Below are 15,917 nucleotides of genomic sequence, written 5' to 3'. Positions count from 1 at the left end.
ATTTTAGCCTGATGATTCTAGCCTGATGATTTTAGCCTGATGATTCTAGCCTCACGTACTATGCATAAGCATATGGAACTTTCTGAATCCTTTAGGTCTGTGTCATCTGAAGCATACGGATATATGGAAATATCACAAACAAACCAAACAAAGAGTTCATTATTCATTGACTAATAATTAACACAGCGTACAGATTTTACCCTGTTCCTGTTTTTCTTTCATATTTTAAAAGATCCTCAAAGGTTGCACAACGCTGAACACCACATCTGTAATCATAAAACCAGAAACCACTGGCCCTTCTCTCTAGCTCTCTTTCTCACTCTCTCCATCCACCAAGCCCACACAGTTCAATCCCTTTTTTTCTGTCAGAGAAAGGGGGATGGGTTGGTAAGGGGAGGACGGAGAGAAGGGGGGAGTGAATTCTAAGTGGGTCACGTGGGATGCCCCCCCCCTTCCTCTGCCTGAGCCTTCACACTACAGCGGCTGATTCTCCTCCTGCTGCAAAACAACGAAGCCCAGCCGAGAGGAGAGGACAGGAGCTGGACAGAGAGAGGGAGAGAGAAAGTGAAAGGAAGAGAGAGGGAGGAGTGTTTTCTTCCTCGAGACTCAGGATCATGTTCTTCTGCAGCCATTTTCAGAAACCCTGAGTGCTCCCTCCCTCTCTGTCTCTCTCCATCAGACTGCCTAGCAACATGCGGGACTAGCCACAGCACTATCAACACAGCTCTGCCGTCTCTTACTGCTTTCTTTTAGCGGAGCAGCCTGAGAAGAAGACATGCACACCGGAGCAGAGAACAGAAAACACAAGGCAAGGTGAAGGCTTCCGTTTTATTTTCGGACACATTGCAAAAGGGAAGTGGGGAGAGGAAGAGAGACAGAGAGAGGGAGAGAGAGAGACCATTGGAGAGATAGGAAAAAAGAGAGGGGGGCTGTAGTGCATAACTGAGACCAAGGATCAAGAAGAGGAAAGGGGAGGAGGAAGAGAGGAGAGAAAGAGCCCTAAACCGAAAGGCTTGGTGACGCAGAGGAGGAGAGGAGATGACGGAGACTCTGGAATGCACTGTGACAGATGGACGGATGTTACGCCAACAATAATCCATTAGGCAGACAGGGTGGAAGAGTACATTACCCCAGATTCCAGAGAAGAGGAACAGTGATGGCGTACCGAGTGTGCCGACAGACGGCACCAGCAACCACACAGTCCGTCTGCCAGCTGCAGGAGGAGGTATGTACAGTACTACATGTTTCATCAGCTCTGGCACTTAACCTCCCCCAATCCAGTCTTCTCTTTCCATCATCTCCCCCTCTCTCTCTCACATCCATCTATCCATCCTCCTCTCTATCTCTCACATCCATCTATCCATCCTCTTCCCTCAGCATAGCCAGGCTTACAGCTCTGTTGTTTCCAGACCTCTCAAAAACATTACCTGGCTGATCCAATGATTGATGCTGGCACGTCGGGCAGATCTCATTGATCCAATTCAATTAACACTGTCTCTAACCCCATGCATCATGTCCATCCCACTGACTGGGAAGTTGGCACACCAGCTCAGATGCATCGGGAAAGCTAATTGCTGAGGTGGATATTTAAAATGCATGGGGTTTGGCTCTTCATGGGGTGGCCCCTGGACTATGAAACTTTGATAGGATCTCTTTTTAAAGCACATCATGAAAAAGACACACACACACACACAGCCCCAACACAGCAGTTTAACTGATGAGACACACACACAGCCCCAACACAGCAGTTTAACTGATAAGACACACACACAGCCCCAACACAGCAGTTTAACTGATGAGTCACACACACAGCTCAACACAGCAGTTTAACTGATGAGACACACACACAGCCCAACACAGCAGTGTAACTGATGAGACACACACACAGCCCCAACACAGCAGTGTAACTGATGACACACACACACAGCCCCAACACAGCAGTTTAACTGATGAGACACACACACAGCCCCAACACAGCAGTGTAACTGATGAGACACACACACAGCCCCAACACAGCAGTTTAACTGATGAGACACACACACAGCTCAACACAGCAGCTTCACCTGCATACCATTGCCCACCATGCAGTCCAACTCAAATCACGTATTCTCTTTTATTCGCACAATTCTTACCAAGCGTCACCCATTCTGAGGGTTTGCTGTATAATTCACAACTACTAATACAGAATCACAAAATCCCTCTGAGTTGCTACGGCTGAATATGATTTGATAAGCAGGCATCCGATATGGTGATGAGTACATTAGATAAGGGTTTGTGTGCAGGGAGGCTCGGGTGGCCTGGCCTAGATTTGACCAGCGCCTCGGCCATGAAGTGTAGAAACACCCTGTCTATCCAGTAACATTAACCCATTCACAACCCTGTCTATACAGTAACATTAACCCATTCACAACCCTGTCTATCCAGTAACATTAACCCATTCACAACCCTGTCTATACAGTAACATTAACCCATTCACAACCCTGTCTATCCAGTAACCTTAACCCATTCACAACCCTGTCTATACAGTAACATTAACCCATTCACAACCCTGTCTATACAGTAACATTAACCCATTCACAACCCTGTCTATCCAGTAACATTAACCCATTCACAACCCTGTCTATACAGTAACATTAACCCATTCACAACCCTGTCTGTCCAGTAACATTAACCCATTCACAACCCTGTCTATACAGTAACATTAACCCATTCACAACCCTGTTTGTCCAGAGAGAGAGAGAGAGAGAGGTCTTGACCGGATCCTCCAGGTCCATTGAGTGGTGAAAGAGAGTGAAGGTGTCCTTTTACCAGCACCTCATATTAAAAGAATACTCACTCTGAAGGAAGCATAGCCTGCAATTCCCAGGACATTCCTTATGTTTAAAAAAAATGGAATATCTTAACAGGAACCTGAGAACTCAACTGACAGAGGACAGAATGGAAAACTACAAAGGAAGCTGAGTAAATTCAATCAGACTCAAATACACCCCACTGGACACACACTGGTTGAATCAGCATTATTTCCACGTCATTTCAATGAAATGACGTGGAATAGATGTTAAATTGACGTCTGTGCCCAGTGCTTACAATAGGCTTACAATACTTGAACATGGCTGTAAAGGTTGTTCCGCTCTAAAAGGATGATGGTAATAACAAGCCGCTAAGTTATTTATAACCATGACAACAGATTAAAATCAAAGCCTTTATATGTGAGAGCGAAGGAGTCTGAGGGTACAGCATGAGATTTCACTAATTCCTTTAGACCCGTTCTGGAGCAGCCACACACACACACACACACACACACACACACACACACACACACACACACACACACACACACACACACACACACACACACACACACACACACACACACACACACACACACACACACACACACACAGGAAGGGAGATGAAGACTTTAGATGGTAGTTTAGTTATTTCTGTTAGAAGCCAGCACCGGATGGAAAGACCATTAAAGCTATTCTTAGGAACAAAGCGTGTGTTAAAGTTTAGTGTAAACTGTGTTAGCTGTGCTAACTGCTCAATGCTTTGGCCTCAGACTGACTCTGAATGAGTCTGGATGTAACAATTGGGGAATGCAGCCATGCATTGTGCTACAGTCTTAGGGTTCTATTAAATCAGATCCGCTTTAGCCGACATCCGCATAGCAGTTGTTTTGGTGGTGTCGGAGGTGGAACTGTGTTAGAGCTGTCAAATCCAAAAGAGGCTCCTGGCATTATACCTAAAGTGAACATTGCGATTGGCTGCACGGAGTCGCATGAACAGAAATTCCATGCAGCCTTGTTTACAAGTTGGAACACTGGAATGAGAGATGTAATCCGATTTGACCAGCCTGATCACTAGAAATAGACTTTGAATTCCAGACGTTTGAAAAGGTCCTGAGAACGTAGATATAAAAATAAAAGAACAATGATTGGCCAGCACTGGGCGAACCAAAGTCCTAACCTTAACCACTCAGAATGAGTACCTAAACTGTTAACCTTTAACCCTGTAACCATGCTGAATTAATGCATCAAAAATAGACGTTTATCCATAATATGTCGGATTTTGAAAGGAATCTATTAGATCTTTTGCATTTTATTTTAATTTTTTATTTAACTTGGCAAGTCAGTTGAAAACAAATTCTTATTTACAATGATGGCCTACCCCGGACAAACGCGGACGTCGCTGGGCCAATTGTGCGCTGCCCTATGGGACTCCCAATCACGGCCTGATGTGATACAGCCTGGATTCACACCAGGGACTGTAGTGACGCCTCTTGCACTGAGATGCAGTGCGTTAGACCGCTACGCCACTCGGGAGCCCACAGGATTTGACAGCTCCAACACCGCCCAGACATCAGCAATGCGGGTGTCGGCTATCGTCGGTTAACTTCTGATCTGATTTAATCTAGGCCGTAACTTGTACACATATTGCAGATTTGTGAGAACGCTTCATCAAAACACATATCCCAGTAATGGTCTATGTACCTGCGAATAGTAGAATTTGTGTCTTAAAAACAAATCCCAGTCTAGTTGAATGATCAGCTGGGCGGATGCCAGCAGTATCTGTCTGGTATACAGTCAAATAAAACATTAACGTCCAGAGACCTTTGTTTTGCCAACATCTTTGTTTTGGCCTCTATATACAAACAGCACGCAGCTCCCTATTAAATATCAGAAGGCCTTTGACAGAGTGCCAATGACAACTATGAAACAAAGAGCGATCGATACTCTGTCGAGGCTTGCAGTTATCAAATCAAAGTTTATTGGTCACGTATACAGATTTGCAAGTGTTATAGCAGGTGCAGTGAATTGCTTGTGTTACTAACTCCAACAGTACAGTATAATGTCTTGTGTTACTAGCTCCAACAGTACAGTAGAATGTCTTGTGTTACTAGCTCCAACAGTGCAGTAGAATGTCTTGTGTTACTAGCTCCAACAGTACAGTAGAATGTCTTGTGTTACTAGCTCCAACAGTACAGTAGAATGTCTTGTGTTACTAGCTCTAACAGTACAGTAGAATGTCTTGTGTTACTAGCTCCAACAGTACAGTAGAATGTATTGTGTTACTAGCTCAAACAGTGCAGTAGAATGTCTTGTGTTACTAGCTCCAACAGTACAGTAGAATGTCTTGTGTTACTAGCTCCAACAGGGCAGTAGAATGTCTTGTGTTACTAGCTCCAACAGGGGAGTAGAATGTCTTGTGTTACTAGCTCCAACAGTACAGTAGAATGCCTTGTGTTACTAGCTCCAACAGTACAGTAGAATGTCTTGTGTTACTAGCTCCAACAGTACAGTAGAATGTCTTGTGTTACTAGCTCCAACAGGGCAGTAGAATGTATTGTGTTACTAGCTCCAACAGTGCAGTAGAATGTCTTGTGTTACTAGCTCCTACAGGGCAGTAGAATGCCTTGTGTTACTAGCTCCAACAGGGCAGTAGAATGCCTTGTGTTACTAGCTCCAACAGTACAGTAGAATGTCTTGTGTTACTAGCTCCAACAGTACAGTAGAATGTCTTGTGTTACTAGCTCCAACAGTACAGTAGAATGTCTTGTGTTACCAGCTCCAACAGTGCAGTAGAATGTCTTGTGTTACTAGCTCCAACAGGGCAGTAGAATGCCTTGTGTTACTAGCTCCAACAGGGCAGTAGAATGCCTTGTGTTACTAGCTCCAACAGTACAGTAGAATGTCTTGTTACCAGCTCCAACAGTGCAGTAGAATGTCTTGTGTTACTAGCTCCAACAGTACAGTAGAATGTCTTGTGTTACTAGCTCCAACAGTACAGTAGAATGTCTTGTGTTACTAACTCCAACAGTACAGTAGAATGTCTTGTGTTACTAGCTCCAACAGTACAGTAGAATGTCTTGTGTTACTAGCTCCAACAGTACAGTAGAATGTCTTGTGTTACTAGCTCCAACAGTACAGTAGAATGTCTTGTGTTACTAGCTCCAACAGGGCAGTAGAATGTATTGTGTTACTAGCTCCAACAGTACAGTAGAATGTCTTGTGTTACTAGCTCCAACAGTAGAGTAGAATGTCTTGTGTTACTAGCTCCAACAGTACAGTAGAATGTCTTGTGTTACTAGCTCCAACAGTACAGTAGAATGTCTTGTGTTACTAGCTCCAACAGTACAGTAGAATGTCTTGTGTTACTAGCTCCAACAGTACAGTAGAAGGCCTTGTGTTACTAGCTCCAACAGTACAGTAGAATGTCTTGTGTTACTAGCTCCAACAGTACAGTAGAATGTCTTGTGTTACTAGCTCCAACAGTACAGTAGAATGTCTTGTGTTACTAGCTCCAACAGTACAGTAGAATGTCTTGTGTTACTAGCTCCAACAGTACAGTAGAATGTCTTGTGATACTAGCTCCAACAGGGCAGTAGAATGTCTTGTGTTACTAGCTCCAACAGTACAGTAGAATGTCTTGTGTTACTAGCTCCAACAGTACAGTAGAATGTCTTGTGTTACTAGCTCCAACAGGGCAGTAGAATGTCTTGTGTTACTAGCTCCAACATTACAGTAGCATGTCTTGTGTTACTAGCTCCAACAGGGCAGTAGAATGTCTTGTGTTACTAGCTCCAACAGGGCAGTAGAATGTCTTGTGTTACTAGCTCCAACAGTACAGTAGAATGTATTGTGTTACTAGCTCCAACAGGGCAGTAGAATGTCTTGTGTTACTAGCTCCAACAGTACAGTAGAATGTCTTGTGTTACTAGCTCCAACAGTACAGTAGAATGTCTTGTGTTACTAGCTCCAACAGGGCAGTAGAATGTCTTGTGTTACTATCTCCAACAGTACAGTAGAATGTCTTGTGTTACTAGCTCCAACAGTACAGTAGAATGTCTTGTGTTACTAGCTCCAACAGTACAGTAGAATGTCTTGTGTTACTAGCTCCAACAGTACAGTAGAATGTCTTGTGTTACTAGCTCCAACAGTGCAGTAGAATGTCTTGTGTTACTAGCTCCAACAGAGCAGTAGAATGTCTTGTGTTACTAGCTCCAACAGTACAGTAGAATGTCTTGTGTTACTAGCTCCAACAGTACAGTAGAATGCCTTGTGTTACTAGCTCCAACAGTACAGTAGAATGTCTTGTGTTACTAGCTCCAACAGTACAGTAGAATGTCTTGTGTTACTAGCTCCAACAGTACAGTAGAATGTCTTGTGTTACTAGCTCCAACAGTACAGTAGAATGTCTTGTGTTACTAGCTCCAACAGTACAGTAGAATGTCTTGTGTTACTAGCTCCAACAGTACAGTAGAATGTCTTGTGTTACTAGCTCCAACAGTACAGTAGAATGTCTTGTGTTACTAGCTCCAACAGTACAGTAGAATGTCTTGTGTTACTAACTCCAACAGTACAGTAGAATGTCTTGTGTTACTAGCTCCAACAGTACAGTAGAATGTTTTGCAAATACACACATAAAATTATCACGGCAAGAAATCAGGAAATAACAACCCACAGTAGATACATTACAGTGAACATGTGTCAGAATCCACAATATAAATACGTGGTGTGTTTAGACAGTATATCATTTGGACAGAAAATGGTATGTTCAGTAGTATGTAAATTAGGATGAGCTATGTATATACAGTATATACATCAGGGATGGCCAACTCCAGTCCTCAGGGGCATGATTGCTGATAATAAGTCACCGTCAACATATTGCACTATGAACTTTGATACGTTGGAAGACTTGTGTACAATGTTAATCTTTGATCTCGGTTTGGCTGTCCAAGAAAATAAAAACTAAATATAGAATATTTGGACATCTAGGCTTTGGTACTTCATTCCATATCACCATTAAATGGTGGCTAGCATTAGCATTAGGCTAGGTGAGATTTGAGGTGCGTCGGTCACTAGCTGGATTCTAATATTTTCATGCAGCCTTTGAGATTATTGACCGCAGTGGAACAACTGGGGCCTCAATTAGCAACGCTGTAACTAATTGGCTAGTGTGGAAGTGACTGTGATGGGAGGCAAGGAAATAAATTAAATGAATGGAGTGGCACATTCAGCAGAATGACTGGGATGACACTCAAAGGGATGCCTGCCTGGTGCCTGATCCGCCGTTGTGAAATTGTCACTGGATTAGACAACAGTGTAGTCATTCCACAAACAACAAGTCAACATCTCCTCTCCTATTGATAGAGTCTGTGTGCGTGCATGTGTGTGCGCTCCCGCATATGTGTGTGTGTGTGTGCATGCATGCGTGTGCACTCCCGCATTTGTGTGTTAGTTCCAGCATGTGTGTGCTCTCTGCATTAGCTTCCTGATAATTAGGTCCATGTATAGGCGACAACAGAAACCTTTGGAGCGTTGGATTTGCTCTGATGTAAAGTCTGTTAACCTTTAAAGCAAAGCCAGCCATGGCCCCCACTCATTCTGCTGTAATTGCCTGCGCAGGGTAAGCACATTCTGCTGAAAAGGTTAGCGTGCACCCATCCCACCCAGTCGTCGTGATGAATGGGCAAACACTCCAAGAAAATTAAAATTGGGACGAGTGTGGTTGGCGTTTTCTCTCTCTGTCTCTCGCTGTCTCTCTCTCTCACACAGCATCACACATCATAACACAAAATAACACACCATTTTTTCCCGATGTGGCGGAACACAACAACCGCTAATAAACAAACCGAATGGAAGACAGAAAGAAACGGAGCTGTTTGTGTCACAATTGTATGGAGAGAAATGCCTCCTCCTGCCAGTATCTGTCAGCACATTTGAGTGTGTACGTGTGTGCAGGAGAATGTGTGTGTGTGTCTGTGTGTGTGCACCCATGCTTATGCATGCTTGTGTGTGTGTGTGTGTGTGTGTGTGTGTGTGTGTGTGTGTGTGTGTGTGTGTGTGTGTGTGTGTGTGTGTGTGTGTGTGTGTGTGTGTGTGTGTGTGTGTATATATGTCTGTGTACTGTATACGTGTGTACACACAGAGAGAGAGAGAGCTGGCAGGGAGGCCTCTCTCCAGGCAGGCAGAGAGGCAGGCAGGCGAGGTATTGATAAGCTGGAGGTGGAAGGTGAATGGCGGGTGAAGGCTGTTATTGCCGGCGGCTGACTGGGGCTCCAGCAGCACTGCTTGCTGGACCCTGAAAATTCATTTTGACAGATGCGTCTCCTCCCCGGCTGGCGAGGCGCGGAGCAGTGGGGGGCTGATGGCACAGGCTCACCAGAGCGGCTCAGAGTAGTGTTAGCCAGCATCATGTTGTGCAAACCAGCAATTTATACTTCCGCCTCTGGCATTAGACCCGGCTGATGATATGCAAGAGGCCCCCCTACCATCCTACCATCCCATTCAACCTCCATCATCCCCAGTCCACAAGCCCTAAGGAGTTTACATACCAGACATATGGATCATTTTACTGCCTTGTTATAGCTAGTGTTTACCTGCTTCTTAGGCCTCTGAAACAGTCTGTGGAGTCAATGGGTACTTGTTAGGTCGGCTGTTGATATGTCAGCCCCACTACCACCTATGTCTGCATTCACCTTCCCTCCTCACCAGTCTAGCTGTCTGGAGTTTTCATACTTCACCTTCTCTCCTCACCAGTCTAGCTGCCTGGAGTTTTCATACTTAACCTTCTCTCCTCACCAGTCTAGCTGTCTGGAGTTTTCATACTTCACCTTCCCTCCTCACCAGTCTAGCTGTCTGGAGGTTTCATACTTCACCTTCCCTCCTCACCAGTCTAGCTGTCTGGAGTTTTCATACTTCACCTTCCCTCCTCACCAGTCTAGCTGTCTGGAGTTTTCATACTTCACCTTCTCTCCTCACCAGTCTAGCTGTCTGGAGTTTTCATACTTCACCTTCCCTCCTCACCAGTCTAGCTGTCTGGAGTTTTCATACTTCACCTTCCCTCCTCACCAGTCTAGCTGTCTGGAGTTTTCATACTTCACCTTCCCTCCTCACCAGTCTAGCTGCCTGGAGTTTTCATACTTCACCTTCTCTCCTCACCAGTCTAGCTGCCTGGAGTTTTCATACTTCACCTTCCCTCCTCACCAGTCTAGCTGCCTGGAGTTTTCATACTTCACCTTCTCTCCTCACCAGTCTAGCTGTCTGGAGTTTTCATACTTCACCTTCTCTCCTCACCAGTCTAGCTGTCTGGAGTTTTCATACTTCACCTTCTCTCCTCACCAGTCTAGCTGTCTGGAGTTTTCATACTTCACCTTCCCTCCTCACCAGTCTAGCTGTCTGGAGTTTTCATACTTCACCTTCCCTCCTCACCAGTCTAGCTGCCTGGAGTTTTCATACTTCACCTTCCCTCCTCACCAGTCTAGCTGCCTGGAGTTTTCATACTTCACCTTCTCTCCTCACCAGTCTAGCTGCCTGGAGTTTTCATACTTCACCTTCCCTCCTCACCAGTCTAGCTGCCTGGAGTTTTCATACTTCACCTTCTCTCCTCACCAGTCTAGCTGTCTGGAGTTTTCATACTTCACCTTCTCTCCTCACCAGTCTAGCTGTCTGGAGTTTTCATACTTCACCTTCTCTCCTCACCAGTCTAGCTGTCTGGAGTTTTCATACTTCACCTTCCCTCCTCACCAGTCTAGCTGTCTGGAGTTTTCATACTTCACCTTCCCTCCTCACCAGTCTAGCTGCCTGGAGTTTTCATACTTCACCTTCCCTCCTCACCAGTCTAGCTGGCTGGAGTTTTCATACTTCACCTTCCCTCCTCACCAGTCTAGCTGTCTGGAGTTTTCATACTTCACCTTCCCTCCTCACCAGTCTAGCTGTCTGGAGTTTTCATACTTCACCTTCCCTCCTCACCAGTCTAGCTGTCTAGAGTTTTCATACTTCACCTTCTCTCCTCACCAGTCTAGCTGTCTGGAGTTTTCATACTTCACCTTCCCTCCTCACCAGTCTAGCTGCCTGGAGTTTTCATACTTCACCTTCTCTCCTCACCAGTCTAGCTGTCTGGAGTTTTCATACTTCACCTTCCCTCCTCACCAGTCTAGCTGTCTAGAGTTTTCATACATACGTAGCTAGGCTTTATTTTAAAGTCCAGCTGTTGTTTAGTTGGTAAATATTGAGAAATGATGTACCGTAATAACAATGTAGTTGGTAAAAATAATTCCTCATAATAGGGAACTAATTGATGTCGAATGGAACATGGCACTGGTTGTTCAAATGACTCATAAAGAATGAAAACAGCTGGTCATTATTAAGTAATTACTGTTTTACTGCCATTTTAATTATGGGTATGAGACTGTAAAGCAAAACACAACTCAAATTATCAGAAGGTGGTTGCCAGTACACAGCCACACCCTACACACACGGACATGCACACAGACGTATACAGTAACACGTACTGTATACAACTCCCTATTACACATATGCAGTACCATAAACAGTTACAACACACACGCACACACACTCACACATACGCACACACTCACACGTACGCACACACTCACACACACACACACACACACACACACACACACACACACGCACGCACGCACGCACGCACGCACACACACACACACACACACACGCACGCACACATAGCACACGCTCATCCCTCTGTCTGCCTTCCCCACTAGCATCTACACCCTATCGGCCATTGCAGTCGTCTTGACATCTATTTTAGATTTAGTTTTAGTCTTAAAATACCTTTTAGTCTTAGTCACATTTTAGTAATTTAATCCTTTGTTAGTTTTAGTTATTATGAGTCGCCTAAAACTCGTGGACAATTTTGGTCTTGTTTTAGTCAGCCATTTTAGTCACATGATAGTAAGTTCATTTTTTTATATTAAATAATGAATATTTAGGCTACCTCTAACTTCCATCATGTGCACATTCAGATAGCCTTGTCCAACTAGGCCTACTATCCCCTTATATACCTTAGCTAGCAACATTGATATTGTGGCAGATTGTAACCATGCCAGCCATAATTAGCAATAAATCCTTGGCTACAGGTTAAACAATTTACAGCTCTGATTTTCTCCCTATCATAACCAGGTAGATAACAGTGGTTTCCTTGAAAAGGAGAGAATTTGAGCTTTGCAAAATAGTATTACTGTACTCCTAATATTTAACAAATAGCATTAGTTTTTCCCAAAGGAAAAAAATCAACTCCAACTCACATTTGCGGACCGCGGTGCAAGAGCGGCAACACAGATGAATGAATAACAGCGCACGTAGGAATATAGATCTTCTTACGTGATCAAAGTAAAAATATCCTACATGAAAGTAAGAGAAAGAGTAAACATTGTTTCTAGTTGAGGTTAGCTAAAAGTAAAGTTTCCTGGCTTCGCATCTGTTCAAAAGACTGACGAGTGACTGAAGGGACCGCCTGGGAGCTGTGTGGGAGATTCTGTGTGCTTCTGATTGGACCAAACAGATGAAAAGGAGCGCCATGTCATATTAAATGTAAATTAGTTTCACTTGGAATTCTCGTCTCCTCACATTTAACATTATCGTTATAGTTTGAGTCAAGAAAAATAGGTTGTTGACAAGTATCTTTCGTCATAGTTATTGTGTACGTAAGATCTCACATTATTCACTCTGTCTTAACACACCTTCCATTAACAATCTACCCCAGGCAGGGTGGTTAGTAAGCGGACATATAGGGTAGCACTTCCGGAGTGTCAGGTTTTGTTGCTCTCCGGAATCTACAGAAATAAACAACAACCAAGGCAGTTACCATGGTGAATGCCATAACATTATACTGTACATTACTCATGCAGTGCAGCAGAGGTGTTTTATATTTGAATAGACAAGTCATTCTGAATGACTTTGATCATCCATCACTAAGAATAGATGGAAAATGCAAAGATACAACACAACATCAAAGCTATATATAAATAAAGGTGAAATAAAAAAATAAAAAAAGCTGAATGATTTTAAATATGCTTTGCTCTTCCTCATGGGAATATAGTCAGATCTCTACAACTTAAACAATTGACATATGGCTCAACGCCCCACAATGCTACAGTAGTAGGCAGAATTCTGAACATTTTCCAAGCCTGCTTCTCTGTTCTTTCTTCCCAGATAAGAGAGATGATCCACTGAGGAGGTGACTCCAATCTCTGATCTGAAGGAGCCCAGACCTGGAGCATGATCCTGGGTGTGTCTGCAGAGTCAGTGAAGAGCCTGGGACCTGCCTCCATGGCCACAAATTCAGCACTGTCCTAGCTCTGCCACGGGACCCAAGCATCCCACTGCTGGCTCCGCGAGGGGCCTCAAGTATCCCCTTGCTAGCTCTGCCAGGAGGCCTTGTACAGTACATCCCGTACTAGCTCTGCCAGGAGGTTCACTCCCACGTGTCTGCCAGCTCAGATAACCCTCTGGCTATTGGCAAACACATGTTTGACGTGATCGAATGTGACCGCCGCCGTGCCATCCAGAGCAGCAGCAGCCCCCTGTTCCCTCCGCCTGCCGATTCACCATGCAGTGGAGACGTTGGCACTACTGCCCCATCAAGATGACCTGGACCGTGAAGCGCTCGCTCTTCCGGACCCACGTGGCGGGCCTCCTGTCCCTGGCCCTCCTCTTCACACTCTTCCTTTTCTTTAGCCACCAGGACTGGCTGCCGGGCCGGACCGGGCCCCGGGACAACCCCCTGGCCTACACCGTCAGGGGCTTCCGCACGGCCAGGGCCGAAGCAAACCAGAGCCTGAGTCTGCGGAGCCTGTGGAAGGAGACGGGCTACGTGCCTCCCAAGCCCCATCTCAACATCAGCTCCCAGCAGGCTGAGGGGGGCGGTGGTGGAGGCGCCATGATGGGCGTGACGGGACTGGAGAACTCAATGAGTGCCAACAACAGTTTACAGCAGGAAATGGGCGTGGGAGGGAGGCTCAATGCCCAGCCCTATCGCTACATCCTCAACCAGCCCTTCAAGTGCAGAGACAGAACCCCGTTCCTGGTGCTGCTTATCGCTGCAGAGCCAGGCCAGGCAGACGCCAGGAATGCCATCCGGCAGACGTGGGGCAACGAGAGCGTGGCCATGGGCCTGAGCTTCGTCCGACTCTTCCTGCTGGGTTTGGGGCGTAGCTCAGACTCGTACACCCAGACCGCCATCGAGGAGGAGAGCCGGGTCCACAATGACATCATCCAGCAGGACTACCAGGACACATACTACAACCTCACCATCAAAACCCTGATGGGCATTAACTGGGTGGCCAGCCACTGCCCCCAAGCGCGCTATGTCATGAAGACAGACAGTGACATGTTTGTCAACACGGAGTATCTCATCCAGAAGCTGCTGAAGCCAGAGCTCCCGCCCAGACAGAGCTACTTCACTGGCTATCTGATGAGGGGCTACGCGCCCAACCGCAACAAGGACAGCAAGTGGTACATGCCTCCTGAGCTGTACCCTAGTGAGAGGTACCCCATCTTCTGCTCGGGGACAGGGTACGTGTTCTCCGGAGACATGGCGGAGAGGATCTACCAGGCATCTCTGAGCATACGGAGGCTGCACCTGGAGGACGTTTACGTTGGCATCTGCCTGGCCAAGCTCCGCATCGACCCCACGCCGCCGCCCAACGAGTTCCTCTTCAACCACTGGAGGGTGTCTTACTCCAGCTGTAAGTACAGCCACCTCATCACCTCCCACCAGTTCCAGCCCAACGAACTGGTGAAATACTGGAACCACCTGCAGAGCAACAAGCACAACGCCTGCATCAACATGGCCAAGGAGAAGAATGGGAAGTATAGACACAGGAAGTACCACGCAGAGAGACCTCAGTGAAGATGCCTCTACTTCATGTGGAAAGGGTGTGGACAGGAAGAGGAAGTGGGATGGAAGTGGACTAGAGGAAGGGCTGGGTCTTCAAAGGGCGTGTAAAGAGAGCTCAGCACTATACACTACCTGGGAAAGAGCACTGTGTTTTTGGTATTGTGTACGGTCGATTAAAACTATTTTTTTTATTTGAGAGAAATGTTATGTATTGTAAACCTGTTGAAAAGTCTTTTTAAAGGGGCAGTGAAGTGTTTATGTGCAATATGAAGCATGCACAACGCGAAAGAGAGAAGGCCAGTGGTTGATGGGGTTTTGTTATGCAACAGGTACTTCACTTTAACTTTTGGGCCAATTCTATCAAAGACCTTTCAACTATTAATGACATAAAGAGTATTTACATGGGATGGGAAAGGGGAAAGACAGAAATCTATCACGTTAATAATACCTACTACCACTACCTACAAAAAAATAATGCATATATTTATGATGTGGACATGTAATGCTGCCCTTTTTTTCAATGTTTACTTTACAGAATGATCATCAAATACGAATTAAAAGGGTTTACCTGTCAATATGCCATATATTTGTATTTACAACCAAGGTGAAAGCACTCAGAATCAGAACTGTCGGAAATGACTGAGATTGTATTTTCTAAAGCTTTACATTAGTAAGTATGAGGAGTCTGCACTTCAGTAAATGTGCAATGAATTAAATAACAATTAAATGTATTCAATTCTTGAGGTTTCTTTTGCGTTTGTTGTTTGTAATGTTGGGTAACTAACACCTTAGTTAATTAAGGCTGCCTCTTCCATTCACCAATATACGGCAACTCTTTATTTTACCATTCCGTAGTCGCCATCCATTTGACAGAGTCAAAACACTCCAGGATCCGAATCCAACAGGGAATGTGTGAAAACACTGATGAGGGAGAAAGAAATGAGTGCCATACTGTATTCTCTCATTCTCTCACCCCGAGAGAAGGAGGAAAAAGTCCAAGTCATAACAATTAGATTTTATTAGAACTGAAGACTCACTCATAGTGTTTACTCCAGATGGGCCAGGACTGAGAGATGTTCTGTACCATGTAATAGTTAGGCTATGTATTAGATGTCTACATGCTCCACTGCTCAGGGTTAGCAGTTAAAAGAGCACACATAACTGGTTGAATTGGTTGACGACTTGGAATAGCTCCCATACGAACACAATAATCTACTTATATTAATGCATAGCGAAGTGGAGCTTTTTAA

The 15,917-nt window shown here is 45.1% G+C and overlaps 1 protein-coding gene across 1 annotated transcript; it reads left to right on the top strand.

The window, feature by feature from the left end:
- Positions 1-313: 313 nt before the first annotated feature.
- LOC115158770 (beta-1,3-galactosyltransferase 2) lies at positions 314-15,410 on the top strand. The gene is made up of 2 exons (XM_029708069.1): positions 314-1,225; positions 12,981-15,410. The coding sequence occupies exon 2, from the start codon at positions 13,378-13,380 to the stop codon at positions 14,677-14,679; it is 1,302 nt and encodes a 433-aa protein (XP_029563929.1). The 5' UTR covers positions 314-1,225; positions 12,981-13,377; the 3' UTR covers positions 14,680-15,410.
- Positions 15,411-15,917: the final 507 nt, after the last annotated feature.

The sequence above is a fragment of the Salmo trutta genome, chromosome 22 (genome assembly GCF_901001165.1).
Source record: "Salmo trutta chromosome 22, fSalTru1.1, whole genome shotgun sequence".
In the NCBI taxonomy this organism is placed as follows: Eukaryota; Metazoa; Chordata; class Actinopteri; order Salmoniformes; family Salmonidae; genus Salmo; species Salmo trutta.
The sequence above is the reverse complement of the archived record's forward strand: the minus strand, read 5'-3'. Positions and strand labels throughout refer to the sequence as shown.

What these genes read in the sequence shown, in the direction of transcription:
- LOC115158770 (XM_029708069.1), top strand. Translation starts at nt 13,378, where the DNA reads ATGCAGTGGAGACGTTGGCACTACTGCCCCATCAAGATGACCTGGACC.